Below are 20,827 nucleotides of genomic sequence, written 5' to 3'. Positions count from 1 at the left end.
AAAAAAGCAATCAAATTTATAATTGAATTCTATTGGATGAAATCATCCAGAAATATCACACCCAAAAGAATATAACTTGAGTCCCGGTGTTATAGGTCAGGCAACATTGTTGCCAAATGTCTTGTTTGTTTAGGGTTATAGCCTGGCTTACCCCAGCCTGCAGGTGCGCCTGCTTCTCTCTCACCTCCCCGCACATTGCTCGGGGCTGGTGCTGGAGCTTCCTGTTTTCTTTTCTTGGAGAAGGAAAAACACTTTCCTGGTCTATATTAGCTCAGACTTTGAGGAGAATGGTGTCTGTTCACCTTCGTGAGGTGTGCTCGCAGTAAAGTTGAGCAATTCTGGCCATAGTTGGGATAGAATATTCTGAGAGTCCTACTGAACCAAAGAAAGAATTCCGTGGGAAGCAGGGACAGTCTGAGGGCCTGTCTAGATGACCCTGAGCTGGCCTTAGCAAGAGCTCTTGGGGAGGCATAAGGTTCTGGTTCTCAGATTCTTGTCCCCAGAGAAGTTGCTGCCTCCTGCTGGATTCAAATCCGTGGGACTCTATTGGAGCAGGAGGCAGAGATAATCGCAACATTGCATTTCCCTCTTGGGTGGGGGCGGGAGGGATGGGGGAGAGGAGGGTACCTTTGGTCCCAGTTCAGGTCTGCTTGGACATCAAGAACTTGATTTTCAAAAGATCCTTGAGAACGTTAGAGTTTAAGGTCATGCATGCTTGGCAGAATATGGCTTTTAGTTTGGAAGGGGAAAAAAAAGCATAAAGGGCATTTTGGATACAAAATAGCTCTTTAAAACAGCATTTTGATGAGTTAAGTATAAATAAATCAGAAACACACGGATTTCATTTCCTTTAAAATACCCTCGGGCTCAAACACTAGCGGGAAAAGTGCCTGGCAAACGGTGGTTTGGGATTTTGACAAACCCAAATATTTTGGAGAGGTTTCTGAGCTGTTTGCACCCAGTCTCCTCTTAGCTCTCTGCCTTTTGTGAGGTGCCCATTTTGATTGGTCCCCAGCGGCCTCTGGAGGACAGATCCAGTGGAGGGGGCATTCCCCGACTCTGTGCTTCTAAAGAGTAACCAAGACATGTTGCTCAGGTGTGGACAGTGTGGGTTACCCACATTTTGGTGTATACAAGTCTTCATGCAGAGGAAGTAAGAAGAGACATCAAGAAGGGATGAGTCTTTGCAATTTTGTTTCTGGTGTGGAATGGAAACACACACACACACACATACGCACCACGCACACACGCAGGCATACACATACACCTTTCTTGAAGGCCTGGGATTAGGCCCCATCTGTACTGGTACAAAGCCAGTGTTGTCTGCTCAAGGCCCAGATCTCTGGGCTCCTATCGAGAGACTCTACCTCCTAAGTGTCAGAACATCCAGGTGTGTGGACGCAGCTAAGGACAGCGCCACGGCAGCTGCATTGCACTGTAAGCAATTCCTTTCTCTGTGCTGGAGCAGATCTGACTGGGTGGGAGCCTATTCACCTATGTCCACGGCTCAGTGTGATTCCCTACAGTAAGCCATGCCCCTGAACAGCTGCTTCAGGGCAGACATTAATCTGATCTTGTGCTTAGGAAAGGCCAAAACTGCCTTGATCAGGCCCAGAGGATGGCAACCTCTTAGGAAATAGAAAAACTACGGTTCTCTCTTTTCCCAGTGGCTCAGGTACCTGCAGGTACAACTTCTCACAGCTCACTGTGAGTGGAACCTTCCTGCCCAGAATTCAGATCTGCCAGGGAGAGCTGAGGGAGCTCGGACGGGTAGAGCTCACTCTGCAGTTTTATAAACTAATAAAATGTAGAGGCATCCAAGGGAACGTGGAAATGTCATCTGCATCACGGACCTTTCTGGTGAACCACCTGGAGTCACATCATTCAGCTGGGGGTCTCAGCGTGGCTCTTTGTATGGTTCTTCACTGGGGGATGTGCCCTGCACAGGGTCTGACCCAAGACCCCTGAAGCTGCAGACAGACAGCTCCCTTATCTGAGATCTGGCCCATCGTGGTTGGCTCTGTGTCTTACTGAGAGACATAAACAGAAACGCCACTTGGCCAGGGCTCCCTGGGACATCTTTCCCTCTGCAATGTTCCTTTTGGCATCTGATTAGAAAAAAAATCTTGCAATCAATACCCAAAGTTGGATTTTGAGATTTTCTGCAGGATTGGGCTTGGAGCATTTAATAACAAGGTTCCTTACTGTACTCAGCCTCTAAATTTATAACAAAAACAAATATTTCCCCTTCCTGACGCAGAAGGCCATGCCAACGGCGTGAAGGAGCCTGGATACAAGGGAGGAAGCAATTGGATCCGCTTAAATGCCACAAACATACCCCCCCTCCCCGGCGCTTCTTAGCAAGACCAGGTCCCTTAACGGGGACCCCAGGGAACAAGAACATTCCAGCTAATCTCCGACCACTTCTCCTAATTGTACGATGTTCTGCACCTAATCAACAGCCAATGCCCTTTCTCTGTAAGACCAAGACAAAGCCTCAAATTACTAATTACACAAATACAGTGTCTTTTGCTAATTGGATTGGTTAATGTTAGTTCATAAAGCTCTTTAAGGATAGTCAATGTGGTATGAAAGAGGCAATTCATACGTTTAATAACAGGCTAATAACTGTCAGCAATGAATAATCAGCCGTTGTCGCGTGTGCGGAACGTCCTGCGCTCTTTCCAGCTCTTTGCGCGTCTGTTACAAATTAATGCCTTCGCAAGAGCCAACTGGTGTGGCAAGCCCCTGTCTCCTGCCGCTTGCGTCCCCACCTTGCCTCTGCCCTGTGAGCCTTGGAGCACAGGCCTGGCCACAAACCTGGTGGCCTCCTGGGGAGTGGTTCTCCTACATAAAATGGAGCCCTGTTACTACTGTTATTTATGAAAGTTCTGGGCAATTGGGGGCAGGAGCCAGGGTCCTGCATCCTTGTCCTAAGGCCACAGGCTAAGCTGTTTTACTCAGTGACCCTGGGCAAGCTCCTCGACCTTCGAAGGCCTCAGTCAACTCAGCTGGAAAATTGGGTAAAAAGATTGTAGTGGCCCTCAGGCACAGAGCTGCTGAGTGAAGCAGACCAGACTGTGGGCAGCCGCCATGATCCGGTCTGCCTTCCTCTAGAGAAGTCAGCGCAGAAAGGACTTTGGGGCCCAAAGATCTGGTTGGTAAATTGCAAAGACCAAAGTCTCCGGCCCCTTGTTCACACTTCACAGTCTCGTGGGACCTCAGTCTCAAGATCACCTTAAGATACTAGATAAGGAAGCTAAGCTAATCCTGTTGTGAGAATCTTCTACGACAGCCCAAGGGCTTGGGAGGACAACCTTGAGTTGTCACCTGGGGGGCTTTTCCTGCTTGTAGCTAAGAAGCTAGTGCAGGGCTGGAGAGAAGACTCAGCAGTTAAGAGCACCGGCTGCTCTTCCAGGGGACCCGAGTTCAAATCCCAGCATCCACATGGCAGCCCTCTACTGTCTGTAACTCCAGCACCAAGGGTTCTGACAACCTTAGACCGACATACATGCAGGGGAAACACTATTGCGTATGAAATAAAATTATATATATATATATATATGTATATAAAGGGGAAGCTAGTGGAATCAGAGTGCACCAGGTGTGTCCCTCTTGCAGTCTACTTGGAGATGTGGGCTTCTTGCTGTATCCCATTTTTTTTCGTGTCTTATCTGAGTATACTTCCATCAGGAATGATCTTTAGGACAAAAGAGAATCTTTTTACAGGTCACCCAAAACAGGAAGTATGCTCTGGGAATGAGGAGGATGCTCAGGAAGGGATACTCAGGAAGGGATGCAGGGTATTTGCTACTGTGAGCATGCCTGGTACTGGAGCCTCCTGTTTTGCCCTGCAGAGGTGACTTGAGCAACACCAGGTGGCCCATTGCCCTCACTAGCCATGATTTAATTTTAAAAATTTCAGCTTTCTGCCAACCCAAAATGCTGTATTCAGCAGAATGTGAACTTTGAATTCTGTCCGTTGTCCTCTCCTGGGTTGGCCACACACAGTATGATCCTTTCTGGCAGTGTGGGGCAGACACAGCCCCCAGGAAACCATGAGATCGCCAAGGAGACAGACAGCTGGCATTCCACAGTGAGCTCCGATATGCTGCTAAGCTGGGATGTTCAGAACAGGAGGTGTAGCCAGTGCATTTCTGATTTGTGATATTTCCAATTTAGGATGTTTTCCCAGCACATGACCCCACAGCAGTCCCAGAGGCATCATTGTAGCAGTTCGTAGTAATTAACACCATTAGACCAAAACAGGCAAAATGGGCTGTAAAGAGAAAAGGGAGTTTGGGGGTGCTTCCTAGGAAGCTCTCTGTTGCTGTGGACCCTCTGCAGGCTTCCAGGAGGAGAACTGTGCCAAGCTGAGAGGCGAGTCACAAGAGAGGCAGGAGAGAAGCCTAAAGGATCTTTCTTAGTTCCTTCCTAAAAAGATACAGTTGGCCCAACTCTGGAGCCAACCCAGGCAGAGACAACCTTGGAGCATGTATAGCACTTGTTGGCTTCAAATATTCCGGCTCAGATAGATGCTCCTCAGCAGAGATCTTCTTATTAAACTTTGTATCCATCCATACTCACCTCACCCCTGACCTCTAGCACACTTCCCCGGTCTCTCCCTGCACAGAGTGTTCTGGGTCCTCACCCCTCTGGCCATACTTCCCAGACTCTCATGATTCACAGTTGGGCAGACTTCAGCTGTCCTTTCAGTCCTGGAGAGGAACAGATAAATGGCCAAACAGATGGCCAAGAGGTTCCAGGATCAGAGTTTCGAACCCATCCGTGCTTAGCACATCTTTTTCTGAAGCTGAGCCCCGCTGATTCAGGTGTCCTTATTGGATTGGATACATTGTTTCCATCACGTCCGTGGGAGAGCAGCCCAGCCAGCTGGAGGAACAGTCACTTCCCTGAATACAAAGGTGGCAAGATACTGAGTTGCTCTAAGCCAGGGAAGGCTGACATATTCTCAGAGACTTTTGTCATTCAGTGTGCCTAAAGATTGGACATGTCACAGGTACCCCAACCTGGTCTTCCTCCTGAGCTGACTGGGGTCATTCTGCCTGCAGATGCTGATTCTGTCACGTTAGCTGGCAGTCCCACTGCAGCAGGCAGGCCAGGAGGTGAGATGGCTGTGTAGAGCAGATTCCATTCAGACCCCCAGGTCTGTAAACTCAGCATCTCATTTGGCGCCTTCCTACCTGTGCCTCCTGACTCAGGCACTGGTGAGAAGCCAGGGGAGGAAGGACGAAAGAAAGGGTCTTGTCTTTTCAGAACTAGAAAGAAGGGAAGGCTGCAGGCATGGTGCTCTCCCAAGGCACATGGGTAACAGGATGCTTCCAGAGAGCGGTATCCTTTCCACTTGCATTTACCCATAGACCTCTAGATGAGGGTTGAGAAGGGACAGAAACACCGGTTGTTACTCACTCCAACAACCTGCTGTACTGGACATTTCCTCCTCAAGGAGGTGACAGTCATTCCAGATTCTCCAGTGTACCCAGGGCTTCCTGAGACTTGTTCTCAGAGTAGAACGCAAGAACCCCTGCTTCCTAGTTCCACAGCCACCTAGGCCAGAGTCTCAACCAGTTCTAACCTTTGGACTAAAAGACCTGCCTGAGGAAGGGACTTCCTCATCTCAGAGGTGACTTACTGTCCCAGACTCTGAGTCAATTCCCAAGGAATGCTTTGGTATTTTCATTGTGACAGTTGTTGGTACTTCTCCCTGTTGGAAAATGAGAGACAGACAGATAGACAGACAGGGAGATAGAGATAGGGCCAGAGAGAGAATGAGAGAAAGAGGGACAGACAGACAGACAGAGAGAGGGAGAGAGAAAGAGAATGAGAGAGAGGGACAGACAGACACAGCAAGAGACACAGAGACAGAGACATAGAGAGAGAGAATGAGAAGGGACAGAGACAGGGAGAGACAGAGAGGGTGAGAGAGAGACAGAAGAGGGAGGGAGGGAGAGAGAGAGAGAGAGAGAGAGAGAGAGAGAGAGAGAGAGAGGCAGAACCATTTCAGACTTTCTCCAATTTCGTCCCTTTACTCAAGGGTGACTGCAACTGAGAATCATGATCTTCCAGGTCTTTTGGTTTGGTCCCAGCAGCTGTTAGCCAGATCCGGTGTCCCACAGTAGCCCAGACAAGGCTCAGATCCATCTTTTTCCACTGTCCCAGAGGCAAGCAAGCCCACAGGCAGTTCGAGCTCCACCCTGGGCTGTTTCGTTACCTACATGGGATTTTTGTCTTTATCCCTCACCACTGGCTATTCTGCAGTCAAGGGATAAGGCTTGATGAGCCACCTCCCCCCTGCACATCCACCACAGAACCCTGTGCTTACTTTTTGGCCCAAGAGCAGATTTTAGATGTCCTTTAATCTCTGCCCTCCCTTGAACCAAGGTGTTGTCCAGGGTCAGTATACTTCTGTAAAGCGTCTGTGTGCTGTACGCAGTCTCCTGCACATGTTTTTGTGATCCTTAAAAACTGTAAGAGCCACATTTATCTGATAGACTGCACCCAAACAGACCCCAGGCTGAATTAGATCTGTGAGCCACAGAGTGCTGATGACTCTTGCCCAGTGCTGGGAGAACCAGGATGGCTCCATCTTTCTACCCTGGGATTGGATTACCTGGTATAGATTAACCTCCTCAGGGCTTGGTGATTGTAGCTAGCAGTCGCAGAAGCAGTTCTGTCTTTGGTGATACTCTTACAATAGGATAATAATTTCTCGATCCCCTTTATCACCCTGGGCAACTTCAGCCCATTTTCTAACCTGTGCCATCCAATGCCACAGAGGCAGAAGAGAGTTGAGAGGCCATCCAAGGGCATGCGTGTGCAGAGAGTGTTACTGGTCTTGGGATGGGCAAAGTGACTTTGAGCCAGGTGCCTTGCTCCAGCCCCATAGCCTCTCCCAGCTCTAAAGGCTCCATGTAGGAAGAAAGGAGAGAAAATACCAGAACTGTCATGGGAGCCTCTGAGGACAGGCAGTCTCAGGCGGTGCACTTGCTGAAGTCCAGCAGGACCGGACAATCCCTCAGAATCCCACAGCATCACCATGCCTTGTCCCAAGCAAGAACAAAAGTGGGGAACAGGAGTTCACTTGGAAACTGGAGGCAGAGTGGGTGGGGTGAGACAAACAAGCCTGGTTTCTCTCATACCAAAGAGCAGATTTGAGCCCCAGGGCTCCTGGCTACAGCCAGTCTAGTGGATTCTGTAAGATCCCTGAGACTGAAACTTCTGAGACATGCATAGAACCCCCACCCCCGACACACACACACACACACACACACACACACACACACACACACACACACAGCTGTTCCTGTAATTGGGCCCCATTAGGAAAGTGTGCGGTCTTGTCTGGCGGCCGCTCTCAGCCTCCCTCTGCCCCTTACACAGTGGTTTCAAGTTAGTACCACAGCTGTGACTAAACCCAGACATCTGAGGCTCTGCAGCAGATTGGAAACATCGTTTGTGAGAGAAATGACCAAGTTCCTTACACCCCTTCCTACCTGTTTCTTCAAACGGCACCAGTTCCACAGAGACCAAATGAGATGACGGACCTGTGCACACCTTGTGGAGTTGGCTGTGTGACACTGGACATGCGTCCCAGTCTCTCTCTGAGTCTCTGCGTTCTCTGGCATTGATAGGGATGCTTACTCAGAGCAAGGAATAAGACCCGGGGCCCTTAGTCTCCTTGTTACTTTGTTGCAGGTGGGAATGGAAACAGTGGTACTCTAGCTTCCTTGGTTGCCGGTTTGTGGAACTTAGAAGTGCGCATGGGGAAACTGCTTGTGAGAACCAGAGTGTGGTAAATCTAGGTAGGAACATGATGAAGGAAAAATGGGACCAGATTTGGGGGGGGGGGTGTTATAAAAGGAACACCTGTGACATTGTTGATCTTTTCATCTCTAGAATGCACTATAGCCCTCCCTTTCTCTTTTTGTGTATGTGTGCACATTCATGTGTGTGCACAAGAGTTGGCGCATGTGGTTGCAGATGCACATGTATGCACTGGCATGCAGAAGCTAGAGGCTGACACCAGGTATCCACCACTCTGGCTCTCCACCTTAGTTTTTCAAGCAATCTCTCACTGAACCTTAAGCTCACTGACTTGTCTACGCTGGATAGCCGGGGGATCCCCCTGTCCCTCTGCCTTTCCAACACTGGGGTTACAGGTGAATCCAGCTTATTAAGATTTTAGAGCTGAGGATATGCATGAATGCCTGTGTGAGTTTCTATGCGTTTATGTGCATGTAGGTGTCTGGGAAGACTGATATCTTTGGATGTCTTTTGGGTCTCCTGGAGCTGGAGTTACAGGCAATTGTGAACGACTTAATGGGGAGACCAGGAACCAAATCTGGGTCCTCTGTAAGAGCAGTGAATGCTCTTAACTGCTGAGCCATCCCTGCGGACCCTGTACCCCATATTTTCACATGGGTGCTGGAAATTTGAACTCAGGGCTTCAAGCTTATGCTTCAAACACTTTGCCGACTGAGCCAGTGGTGGCTGCATTGGCTGCTGCTGCTGCTGCTGCTGCTGCTCCTTCTCCTCCTCCTCTTCCTCCTCCTGGTCTTCCTCCTCCCCTCCTCTTCCTCCTCCTATTCTTCCTGTTCTTCCTCCTTCTCTTCTTCCTCCATCTCTTCCTCCTCCTCCTCTTCCTCCTCTTCTTCCTCCTCTTCCTCCATCTCTTCTTCTTCCTTTTCTTCCTCTCCCCCCTTCCTCCTCAACTTCTTCCTGCTCTTCCTTCTCTTTCTCCTTCTCTTCCTCCTTCTCTTCCTCCTTTTCTCCTCCTTGTCTTCCTCCTTTTCTTCTTCTTCCTCCTTCTCCTCTTCTTCCTCCTCTTCCTCTTCTTCCTCAGATCCTCCTCTTTCTCCTCCTCTTCTTCCTCCTCTTCCTCCATCTCTTCCTCTTCCTTTTCTTCCTCTCCTCCCCTTCCTCCTCAACTTCTTCCTGCTCTTCCTTCTCTTTCTCCTTCTCTTCCTCCTTCTCTTCCTCCTTTTCTCCTCCTTGTCTTCCTCCTTTTCTTCTTCTTCCTCCTTCTCTTTTTCCTCTTCTTCCTCTTCTTCCTCTCCTCCTTTTCTCCTCATCTTCTTTCTGCTCTTCCTCTTCTTCCTCCATCTCTTCCTCCTTCTCCTCCTCCTTTTCTTCCTCTTCCTTTTCCTCCTTACAGGATCTGAATTTGTTTCACTTTGGCACACTCTACCTCCAGATAATGAACGGCACGTCAAACCCCAGTGAGAAAGTTATGTCACAGCCCCAGAGGAGCTGAATGACCAGGGGTCGAGCCCCTAGGGCCTCCATCATAGGAGATCTAAGAGCTTTCTCTTCACTTATGATTATTAAAGATCGCCCTAACAAATAAGCCATCGATAAGTGGGGTCAGGTTGAAGTGCATTAATATAATTCTATCAATATCAAGGTTATTTCTATAACTAGAAAGGTTGAAAGTAAAAGACAAATGTCTGTGTGGCGCCATTAGTCAGGCTGATGACTTGTTTTTCCCACCAAGGAAGCAAAGGTCCTCAGGAGACAATGGGGCACAATGTCTATAGGACCACTGTGGGTCTCTGTGGGGCTGACATCATAGATTCCAGGTGGTACCTGTGGCAACCACCATCCTGCCATCCTGGGTGGGAGGGAAGTATCTGGTAATATCGTCTGCTTAGTGTCCTCGTGTGTGCCCTGCTGGATTTCCAGAGCTCTCGGCAGTGAGGTGAGAGAATGACCATAAGGGCCCTGGGAGTGTGAGCGGACGAGCTACCTCCGGGTTTGTGATGGATAGTGCTCAGAGTTGGTTCAAGCAGTGGGAGACTGAACAAAGAAAGGAGGCTTGGGTGTTCCTGCCTGCAGTTGACACAGGCATCTGTTCTAGGGGGCCAGGAGTGAAGGTCAGCGTAGAGCGCTTGCTTACTGTGTTTCCACTCCCAGCATCAAAGAATGAAAAGAAAGAAGGGGGGCAGAAAGGAAGGAAAGGGACAGGAAGACAGAGAAAGGAAAAGGAAGGGAAGGGAAGGAAAAGGAAGGAGAAAGGAGGCAGGGAAAGAAGGGGGGAGGGACCGGCAAGGAGAGAAGGAGGAAGGGGAGAGGGAGAACAGAAAGGAGTGAAGAAGAGAGGGAAGGAGGAAGGAAAGAAGAGAGGGAAGTGTTCATGGATGGATGGGTACAGGGAGGCTGTCCTGGTGCAGAAAGAGTTCAGACAGCAGGGAGCTTCCCTTACACAAATTAGTCTCTTGGAACTTGCAAGAACATTTACAGCTCCCTTCTGTTTCCTGTCCAAGTCTGAATACTCCAGATTCCATCCTATAAATGGTACATCATTTAGCTCACCCTGGGCCCCGGGTAATGTCTACCAGACTCACCTGTGCCCCTCTGTCTGAATGGTTAGTGCCCTGCGGAGGGGGCAGACCTTATATTACGAGTTCTTACTACAGAACGTCAACCGTCGTGAGCCTTTGGAGGTCACCGTGGTACAAGGTGGAGCGTGTGGTGACGGCTGTGAGGAGCGTGCTGTCTGCAAGCTCACCGTGTGCATGCAACACCCAGTGTCACTTTTAGACAGCCAATCAGTCTAAAGAGCGGTCTAAAGACCGCTGAAGAGTGTTTTCACCTGCCTACTGGCCCCATTCACCCCCAGCTCCTCACCTCATACTGATTTTGGTCTCCAGAGACCAACTCCTTAGAGGATGCTCCAGAGTCAGACCTGGCTGTAGGTTGTTCCCTCCTCACTGCTGGCCATGAGTTCCATTCCTGGAGCCTAAGAGGCTCTGAAAAGGGTTGCTTGCTGTGCGCCACTGGCTGAGAGTGCCACAGACCACCATCACATGTACTTCCTCTGCGGACATCAACCTTTTAGAAGCAGGAGGAAGAAGCCATCCACCGAGAACCTCATATGATCTGGACATTTCGTTCTCCTGGACACACAGGAGCTCATGCCCTACACCGACCCTTCTGGCCCTGGTCCTCAACTCACTGCCTGGGAGGGAAGGGGCACCAGAGCCTACCAAGCCAGACTCACCTGTCACCCCTTCCTGGACTACAGCCTCTTTCTAGATCCCGTGATACAAGCCCTCAGCTTGGCAACCAACTCAGCCCCGGTCCTTGGCTCTCCTCCATCTGACTGTCTGATGGTGACCCTCTTGTCTATTGAACAGCCTCTATCTCTGACCCCAGAGAAGTTAGGCCAATTCTTGTTTGTAGTGGGGAGTCAGGCAGGTGGGGCAAGGTGAACCATAGCACCCCACACAGGAAGTGAACAAGAAAGACAGTCACCTGACACGCATACCCAACCAGGGAAGCTAGCAGCAACCAAGAACAGCATGGGCATGCAGCTGCCTGTCCCCACAGACCCTCCCCATCCCATGCCTCCACCATCTGTCCAGCTCAGGATAATCACCTGTCAGACCGTCAGTGTCCACTTGTATCTGGTCTTGGTAAAACCCAGCTCCCCCAATCAGAACTCCAGACCTTCTGGCTGGACAGCAGCTCTGCCTCTGTGGGAAGGGGCTCTTCACTCCTGTTCCACCTTTGCTGGTTCTTGGCTCACCCCTACCTCAGGATCCCTATGTCAGGAGGAGCCCAGGCTCACTGGCCCGTCCCCAAGGCTTTCTCTTTTACTAATATTCTGAGTGTAGCGAAGGATCCACTGTCTGGCGTGTTATGGAGGGGCTCCAAGTCACTTTCTGTGAGGCGGTGTACACAGAGGTACTCCATGGCTGCCCACAGATAAGACTATGGAGGCACAGTAGTAGCCTGAGACAGACAGAGACCCCATAACCTGCATTATCTGACCAGCCTACGATAGGCAGCCACAAGCACTAGGCAACCTCTCCCGGATGAGGTGTCCCAACGGTATGATCACATAACCAGAGCCGCCCGTGAACAGAGTGTTCTTGGATCATCTGAGAGCCGCCAACCCGTGCCCAGGCTCTGGGTCTGCATCACTGTGCTGGCCAGGCAGCACAAGGCAGGCCTGTGCCTGAGGAAAAATGGTTGGGCACGCAGCTAAGACCCACTGGCCCCATCAGCTAAGACCCACTGGCCCCATCAGGCTGTGAAGAGGGCCAGGCACAGCCCATCCAAGTCATGACGGGTGTGGGATTTGGGTTCTGCCACACCCTTCACGGGGAGTGGGCTTCACGGGAGATTTCTGAGAAAATCAGTGCCTCTCCTCACACAGAGCTAGAGGCCAAGTGACCCAAGGTTTTTTGGCCAGATAGGAAGGCTTTAGAAAGTAAGATGATGTCAGCATTCCCCGGGGACTGGTCTCTCAGAAGGAACCCTGGGGGTGGGGGTGGGGGTGGGAAATGCCCCTGAGGAGAGGAGGGCTGGCTGAGTGCAGACAGGCAGACAGGCGTGGAGACCTCTCTGCATTTCAGGGATGGTCCTCTGCTGCCTGAAGTCCTCTGCTGCTGTGCTAGACTGTGTAAATATTTTTCTTAGGAGGGAAGAGAGAGCCTCCATTCATTAGACAGCTCTCGCTTGTAGGAACTGAGAGGTATCTGTTTAGGCATAAAAGCTAAAAACAGTGTCTACTGCTCTTTAAAAAAAAATCATTTCTGCAGCTCAAACACGGCCAAGATGGGTTGTTTTTTTTTTTTCAAATGCAATAAATAAATAAATATGACCCCACTCTCCCAGCTGAGAGCTCAGGAGTCTGTGTCAACATGGCCGGATCCTTTGCTCTGGAAGCCAGTGCTGGCCTGGGGATTCAGAACATCTCCGGGTTCCCACTAGAACTGCCAATGGGAAGTGTCCCAGTTCAGCCCTGGCCAACACTCCAGCTGTGGGGAGTGTCCCTCTCCAAGGGAGAGGCGGACAGGCGTCAGGTGTGGGACAGGGACGCCTATCAGAAGGGAGGGACACATGGCTGTTTTCTTTAAATGTGTCTGTCCCACCCACTCTGCCCCTGAAGAGCCCATGTGACACAGGAACAGAGAGGCCCACACTCTGATGCTCCCTGCCCTCGCTTGGGCCATCTCCTTGGCTCTCCCTCTGACTGTTTCCCAATGATGAAGCCTAGATTTCACTGCCTCTGCGCTCTCTCGTGAAGGAGATGTGTCCCAGAAATGTCAGACAACCCAGGAGATGACCAACTGCTGATGTCTTATGGTCTCACTTGATGGGATTTGTGTACCACTTAGAGCAGGCAGGACAGCCTGACTGTAAGACACTGGTCTGGGAAGAAAATAGTGGGTGAACATTACTCCTTAAGAATTTCACCTCCCAGACTTTGGCGACAGCTCGGTCAGCTACAGCGTTTGCTGCACAGGTATGAAGACCCAAGTTCGGTCTCCCAGAACTCCTGTGTGACAACAACAAAATCTATGTATGGTGGTGCATATTTCTAACCCCTGGGCTGGGGATATAGAGACAGGACGCTACCCAGAGCTCACTGACCATCCAGTCCAGCTGAGTTAGTAAGTTCCAGGCCAATGAGGGACCCTACCACCAGTATGCATTAGCCTCAAAATACATGTATGCATGCACCCCATCATCCAGACAGGCTGGCTATTCCTCTCCAACAGCTAGCTGGGTTTAAATCAGGGTAGCCCCCATGTGGTCCCATTCTTCAGCGTATGAGCAGAAAACCCTGCTCTAAGGACAGGCTTTGTAGAGGTCAGTGCCTCTGTTGACGGAGGGGGTCAGCCGCCACCATTCTGTATCTCTGCCCATATTGTCCCCCAAATAACCCTGAGCTGTGGAGCCCACAGTCTCCTCCGGTCAGCAAACAAGGCTCAGAGCCAGGATACGATGCCTGGGAGTCTCCATCATTGCTCCTTCAATAGTGTCACAAATACCGTGCCCTTCTCCCCACCCAGAAGAGATCCTAGAGTCAGCTTCCTGACGGTTCTCAGCTTAGACAAATCCTTGGATCCAGAGGAAGGACTTCAAAACAGATATGGAAGAAATATGGGCTACAGAGACATGGGCTATGTACACAGACCAGATGACAGCTCAGAACAGGCCAGGACCATGCTCCCAGCCCGGCTTGTCTAGCCTTATGTTGGGACTCATGCTGGCTTCCTCTCATAGGTCTGCTCCCAGATTCTTTGAAGGGAGAGACGCCTTCTGGGATCCATTTGTGACACCAAACAGAAAGTCAGCCCCCTTAGGGGACACGCCAGAGTTTCAGAGCTGCGAGCCTATGAGATGCCTGTATGTGTGTGTATACTCTTCACAAACCTCTTGGAGAACAGAGGGTATTTATTTTAAGAGTCAAAAAAGATGTTTTGAGCAACCCCACTTAGCTAAATCCTGGCACCGGTACTCGAGAGAGAGAAGCTAAATGCCGCAGGTCAAACCTCTTTTTTTGGCTAAAATGTTCAATCAAAACACACCTAATACTTCTGCTGGGGTGCCGGGGGCGTTGGGGGGGGAGTTGAGAGCCATTGCCAGCGATCATCAAGCCAGCAGCGCGTACGCCGAGGCTGAGCTAGCAGCATAAAGAGGGTTTTCAGTAAACGGCAGACCAGTCAGGGAGGAAGCCAAGGCTGAGAGGCTCCGGAGTAATGTCCGGCGGTTTCTCCACCCAAGGTCAGCAGCAGGTGAGGAGGCCTCATTAAAGATATTTCTACCTGGCAAGGCTGGTATTAAATCAGAACCCGGCTGAAACCTTCCCTTGCAGGAGGCCTCTGGAATCCTGAGGTGCCAGCTTCCTCTGAGGGTGTGATGTTCCGTGCCCCAGTGATGAAAGAAGCCAGCCGTGGGGGAACTTCCTGATCCTTAGCAGCTCACAGTGTGTCTCAGTCCAAGCTTACATGCCCCACAACCCAGCGAGCATCTACTTAAAGCCTGTGTAGAGAGGCCAAGGAACATAGCCCCGGCCCCTGTCCCAAGGCCAGCCCGGCCCTAGGACCTAGGAAGCACAAGGCTGTTTGTTCCCACTTACTTGGTGACTCTCAAAAAGTTGGGGGATGAGGTTGTTGGTGTCCCTGTGTTTGTGTCTCCATCTGGTCGAAAACTCTAGGGTAGGTAGGAGCCATTGCCACGGCTGTGCGGACTCCTCTGGGAATGAAGGAGCCCACAATGGCATAGCGGATCCGGTGTGATCACACTCATCAGTAGGCCCACTGGACACAGTCTCCGTTCCACGGAGTTAAAAGATGGCAGGTCAGGAGGAGGCTGTGTGGCCACTCACAGGCTGTCTTGCTTGAGCTGCTGAGCGCACCAGACACTCCTGTGCAGCGTGAAGCAGGCTCAGCTAGCCAGATACCAGTCTTTTCCTCTTAGAAGGAAGGGGTGTCTCTAAAGAGGTCCCCTCAGAGACAGCCATATACTATGGAATAGTGAATCGGATTACGAGCAGGTGATAAGCCCTTCCCAGGAAGCCCCACTGGCTGCAGATGCCCTTGCAAGTGTCTGAAGCTTAACTGACCACACAGAGAGCAAAGCAGGCTGGTCTGCAAAGCACAGTCCTCCACATTTATCAGTGACACAAGCTGCAACTTTCGTGTCAGCAGGCTTAGCTGTTTCGGGAGCACCCCCTCATTCTTAGAGATTCGTCCAAGACGGGGTGGGCCACCCCTTCCAGTAGATCTAGGACAGCCCCGCTCTCTTGAGGTAGCAGAACAGCCAGAGGCACCTCATACCCCACCCTATGTCCCGGTCCCCTCTCCAGTGTCAAGCACTGCGTTGACATCAGTGTGTTGGTACAAGGCGACTGTGGAATGCCACCAAGCAAGCTCCTTAGGCTGCTCCTAAAACATTACACGGTCTCCGTGACCTGTCTGCTGACAGGTTCAGCAAACACAGCACTCTCTCAGGGACTTTGCATGTGTGTGTGTGTGTGTGTGTGTGTGTGTGTGTGTGTGTGTGTGTTGTATGTGTGTGTGTGTGGTGTGTGTGTGTGGTGTGTGTGTGTGTGGTGTGTAGGTGTGTGTGTGTTTGTGTGTGTGTGTTGTATGTGTGTGTGTGGTGTGTGTGTGTGTGGTGTGTATGTGTGTGTGTGTGTTTGTGTGTGTGTGTGTGTGTGTGTGTGTGTGTGTGTGTGTGTGTCCCTGAAGCCTGGAATCCTAAGAAAGGATCCTAACAGGGTTGAGTTGACCAGTAGAGCATCGAGCTAGGTCAGGCAGCCCAGGATTCCTCACTGCTGGGTGTCAGTACAAGGACCTCCATTCAGTAAGCTAATGGAGTTTGGAGATATGCGCTAGGTTCAGGATGGTGCCTGCTCCTTACTGAGTGTGTAGGACACAGTTTCCACAGGCAGAATTTTCCAGATGGCTCCTCACTACCTGGCCGTGTCTTATCTTCCCAGTGTGAGGCAACCCTTACTAATTTTCTCCTTCTGGCCGAAGCCAGACCATTGAAAGCCAAGAGAGCTGATTGCCCACAGGACTGGCACTCGCCCTGCCCTGGGTAGGCTGCAGCACAGAAATATCACCCAACATATATTTAACCAAGAGGTCTCCATCCCTGCTGGGAACAGCACTCCAGGGTGCAGATTTGGATAGACTGTAGCAGGAAGAGGCTCCTGGGGTGACCTTTGCCTCCAGCCCCTAAGTGGAAAGGGGGAGCTTTCTATGGTTCAGTGGTCAGTCTCCATGTGTCCTCCTTTCTAGATTTATAGAGTTCCTTCCACCCTCCCCAGCTTTGAGAGAGGAGAGAGACCCTAGACGGTGCAGAGGCACAGCCATCCACAGCTTGGTTCTGTCTGGCTTCTGTGGCTGAATCAGCCAGGCTAGGCAGAGTCCATCACTGGTTACTGACATAGCCTCCTCTGGAGGCCTGAATCTTGCATGCCGTTCACCTTGCTTCGCCTCAGTCTGCTTAGAGTCACTTTCCAAACCACACTTTCAGAATTTATCAAAAGAAATATCATGAGATTCCCGATCAGTTAGAATTCCCAACATTCAGAATATGGCCTCTTATTAATACAGCCTGGCCGGCGTACGCAGGCACACGTGGGCACCTCAGGGAAGTAGGAAGCCCTCAGGCCTGACACCACTCCTCATTGTGTTTTTCAAGTACGGCTTTCCACCTTGGCACCTATTCTTGCGGAAGTGACGTTATAATTTACAAACAAGAGTCTACGTGCTGGCTTCCAGTCTAGGAGGGAGAAGTCCAGTTTCTACCGTTCCTTTGTCGTTTGTCAGTTTACTTAGCTTCAGCACTTCTCGTCTGGTCACTGACGTGCCAGCCCTCTAGAGCAGGGTTGGTGACTTTCTGAGAGGATCCGTGGGGTAAGATGCCACAGCTGTGCAGACCCGAGCTGAGAAGGCTCCGGATCTAAGGCTGGAGGTCTCCTTCTCCTTCTGCCAGATGTGTCTGTGAGGTAGAGGGATGAGAGTCTACACTGCCCACAGCCGGACAGGGAGGGCATTCAGTGATCCACTGGGCGCCTTCATGATGTCCGGCACCACAGCTGAAGAGGTGCTCCTAAAATAACAACAGAGAACGTTCTTCCTCCCCAGCACCGGTCACGTCACTGCAGAGCGGTGACATACTGAAGTCTCAGACTCAGAAGGAGTCCCGTGCTTGCCCCCATCTCCTAAAGCAGAGCTGAACTCAGATTCCACCCCTACCCCAAGTTCTACCTCCTAAGCCAAACTGGAATCCCCAGGAGGTCAGGGCCTGAAGCCTAACTTACCCTTTAGGGCTGGGAAGCCCGGAGCAGAGCCATTTCTACACATGTTCCACCCAGTTTTCTGGCAGAGCTCAAAGTCTGCTGTCCCTTTCAAGGTCTGAGCTCCCTGCTTGTTGCAGCCACAGGCAGCCGGCCTTAAGACACTGCAATGCCAGACCTCAGTCTGTGAGGTGGGTTCTCACACGCAGACCATAGAGCAACTCCACAGTCCCAGGCAAATGGAGGACCTCTGTCTAGAATTTAGGGCGTTAAGCAAATGATCAAGGACTCGCGAATACACTTTGCTCTTGATGGTGGATGTGATGTGACTAGCTATATGAATGCTAGTAAGGGAGGAAAGGGCTAGCCTGGTCTACAATTCCAGGTAGATCAGGTTAACCCTTTCCTCCCTCGTGTTGCTTCCAGTCAGGATATGTTATCACAAACTAAAAGTTCTCCATGAGATCCTCCTGCCTTTGTCCTGGCAGGGACATTGATCTGCCCATGGTTCAGAGCCCTCTAACAGTCCTTTCCAATTTGCTTTGCAACAGATGCTGACAGACACAGAGGTGTCATCCCAGGAGAGCTGCATCAAAAAGGTAGGCGGACACTCCCTCACTGCCGTCTCCCCAGCACCCTTTCGTGCAGCTCCTGGTGGGGCAGCTGTGTGGTCTTGGTTGTTTCTGAACCACAGGGGACAGACACAGTCCACAAGCAGGGTGTTATCTGCACACACCACATAAATGCTGTTAGGACAGAAGCTCATTTTCACAGTGTGAGCAAAGGGGGTGTCACCTCACCAAACACACCCAGCTCTTGAGAACAGAGGAGAACCCGTGCCCGTGGGAATGGCTACAGGCTATGCAGACACATGGAAACCAAATAAAGACAGGTTCTATTTATTTAACTATCTCCAGTGGATACTCACATGAAAAGAAAACCAGGGGGGTGGGGGCACAGATTCAACAGATCCTTGTGCTTGTGCTCTTAACTCTCAAAGAGGGCTCGCGCGTCACTTTAAGTAAGCAAACCATTAGGCAAGGGAGAAAGCATCAACTGCATATTGTCTACGACTTTCTGGATGGTGATGGATCATAGCTGGTTGACAGATACGGCTCTGAAAGACCCAGACAGACACACAGAGAGAGAGAGAGAGAGAGAGAGAGAGAGAGAGAGAGAGAGAGAGAGAGAGAGAGAGCGCTCTGCAGAGGGAAGGGCACAGGTGACCCAGGGACACACGCAGAGGTTCGAGCATACCCGAGCGTTTACACTGTAGTCTAAATGGTGGCAAGGAGATGCTCAGCTCACCAGATACTGCAAGCAGTGCGTGCACGCAGAGGAAGACACTCACGTGCACGTGCTCCTGCAAGCATCTTGTCCTGTGTTCAGGATTTTCCCATGAAGACACCCAGGAACAAAAGTGGACACAGAGCTCCGTTCGCACACACCCCTACCTGGAAGTGGTGGCGTCTTAGCGCAGGCTGCTGAGCATGCTCCTGTGTCAGCGCCACACGGTCTGCCGTGCTATTCGCTTGGAGGCTTGCCCTTGAGGAGCCCCCACTACTCAAGTGAGCAGGCAAGCCTAATGTGTAGTAGTAGGCTAGGCATGTGGGCAGAGCTGGGCAGTGTGGTAGTCACCGGGACCCCCTTGTCAGCTCTTCATTGGGTGTGCCTAGCTGGAGGTTATAGGGAAAGGTGGGCTCTGGAGGATCCATCCAGCTTGGGTAGAAAGGTTAAGAAAGGTCAGTGGTCAAGTTAAAATGTAAAGGGGCAGGGGGAGAAAAGTGCCGTATGCGTATGCTCTTGAGTGGAACCAAAACGACCGGGGACGTGATGAGCCTGACTGCTCTCCTCTTGCTCTGGGGTGGGAAGCAGGCTGTTTGTGATCTGGGCTCCTTTTATTTCTCCCCCTCTATGAAATGTGGCTCCGTGAGGTGCCTAACTGGGTCCCCGGTTAACCTGAGAGCTGCTCGAATTGTGAGGTACTCTTCTCACTTGATGCTCCGGCCACAGAGCTGCCTCAATTTGTGGTGCCTTCAAAGCTGCAGGCCGGGCTGAGCGAGGGTCTGTCTCAGAGCATCAGAGGTTGGAGAGGACCAGGCTGGCTGGCTGCATCCCAGCAGGTTTCTCAACACTCAGCCCTGCCCTCTTCCTCCTTCCGCCCTACTGGAGGAGGGTAGAGGATGTTTCGGGGCCCAGGGGCCGCTGCAGCACACGCAGGGGCTGCTGAACAGAACGGTTTCAGACGTGCACAGCATTTGGGCATTGCCGTGCTTCTCCAGGGTCAGGAGAGGAATTAAAACCTAGTCTGAGGTTTGAAGCTGAGTGGTGGGAGCTGAGGGGGGACTGAGCTGGACATGGGAGGTAGAAGTCAATAGTAGAGGGGTCATACTTTCATCTAGCTGGAAACATCTGCTTCACCAGCAGTTTGTCCCTTAAGGGACACCCACGATGGAGCCGGCAACTTCCTGCTGTTTTATTTTGTAGTTTGGGTTACCTGAAGGAAGACGCGCACACTGATATAAAAAATGTAGTAGGGGATCGTGGGGCAGTGGGGCGTGTGGAGGCTGTGTGGCCTTGGGCTGGTCAGTGGCTGTCTCTGAGCTTCTTCTGTTTCCTGCCGTCTGTCAGCTTCTGTGAGACGCAGTAAATTTAGTTTAATTATTTCAGCCCTTGACGCTGATGCAGGAAGGAGAGATGGGGGAGGTATTCTGATGTGAGTATTAAGCGTTAGAGGGCAGGTTACCACAGAGGTACTGCACTTATCTTAATTTATTCAGAATTTACAGAAGGAGCTCAGGGCCTGGAAAGCACTCGGGACAGCTGTGTCAGGTTTCCCAAGCCTGCACTGGCCCAGTCTCTTTCCCCTCTCCCTTTCACTCCCCTTTGTCCCTCCCTGGACCTGGTCTCCTGCTCACCCCCATTAATCCTTCTGTCTCTTACTCTCAGCATCCCTGTGGGCCCCATTGTCCCCAATATTGTGGCCTCAGGGCCCTCGATTCTTTCTGTGCCTGTGTTCCAAACTTTAGTGCCATCTCTGCTCTTGTCCTCCGTGCCCTCAGGGCACATCACCTGAGCTTCCCCAGAAGTCACTTTGTCTATGGTTGGATCCAGCCATGCCTCTTCCCACACTGGAACCCAGGACCTCTGGGGCTGCCCCTCTGCCAGAGACTCTATTTAGTCTGTTTACTTAGAGGGAAGCCCGGGGGCTCCTGGAGAGCAAACATCTGCGGGAGATAATCTAGCGAGCTGTCCATCCAT

General features: G+C 51.1%; 1 protein-coding gene across 15 annotated transcripts in view; it reads left to right on the top strand.

Annotated features, from left to right (window-relative positions):
- The window catches only part of Prdm16 (PR/SET domain 16), a 324,217-nt gene that overhangs the window by 142,049 nt on the left and 161,341 nt on the right, over positions 1-20,827 (top strand). For all 15 annotated transcript variants that reach the window (NM_001427303.2, XM_087659972.1, XM_087659968.1 and 12 more), the window contains 1 exon segment: positions 18,118-18,165. In NM_001427303.2, the coding sequence (NP_001414232.1) occupies positions 18,118-18,165 (48 nt within the window).

This window comes from Rattus norvegicus, chromosome 5 (genome assembly GCF_021556685.1).
Source record: "Rattus norvegicus strain SHRSP/BbbUtx chromosome 5, alternate assembly SHRSP_T2T, whole genome shotgun sequence".
NCBI classification, from domain to species: Eukaryota; Metazoa; Chordata; class Mammalia; order Rodentia; family Muridae; genus Rattus; species Rattus norvegicus.
Note: the sequence above shows the minus strand (reverse complement) of the source record. Positions and strands in the feature narration are given on the sequence as shown.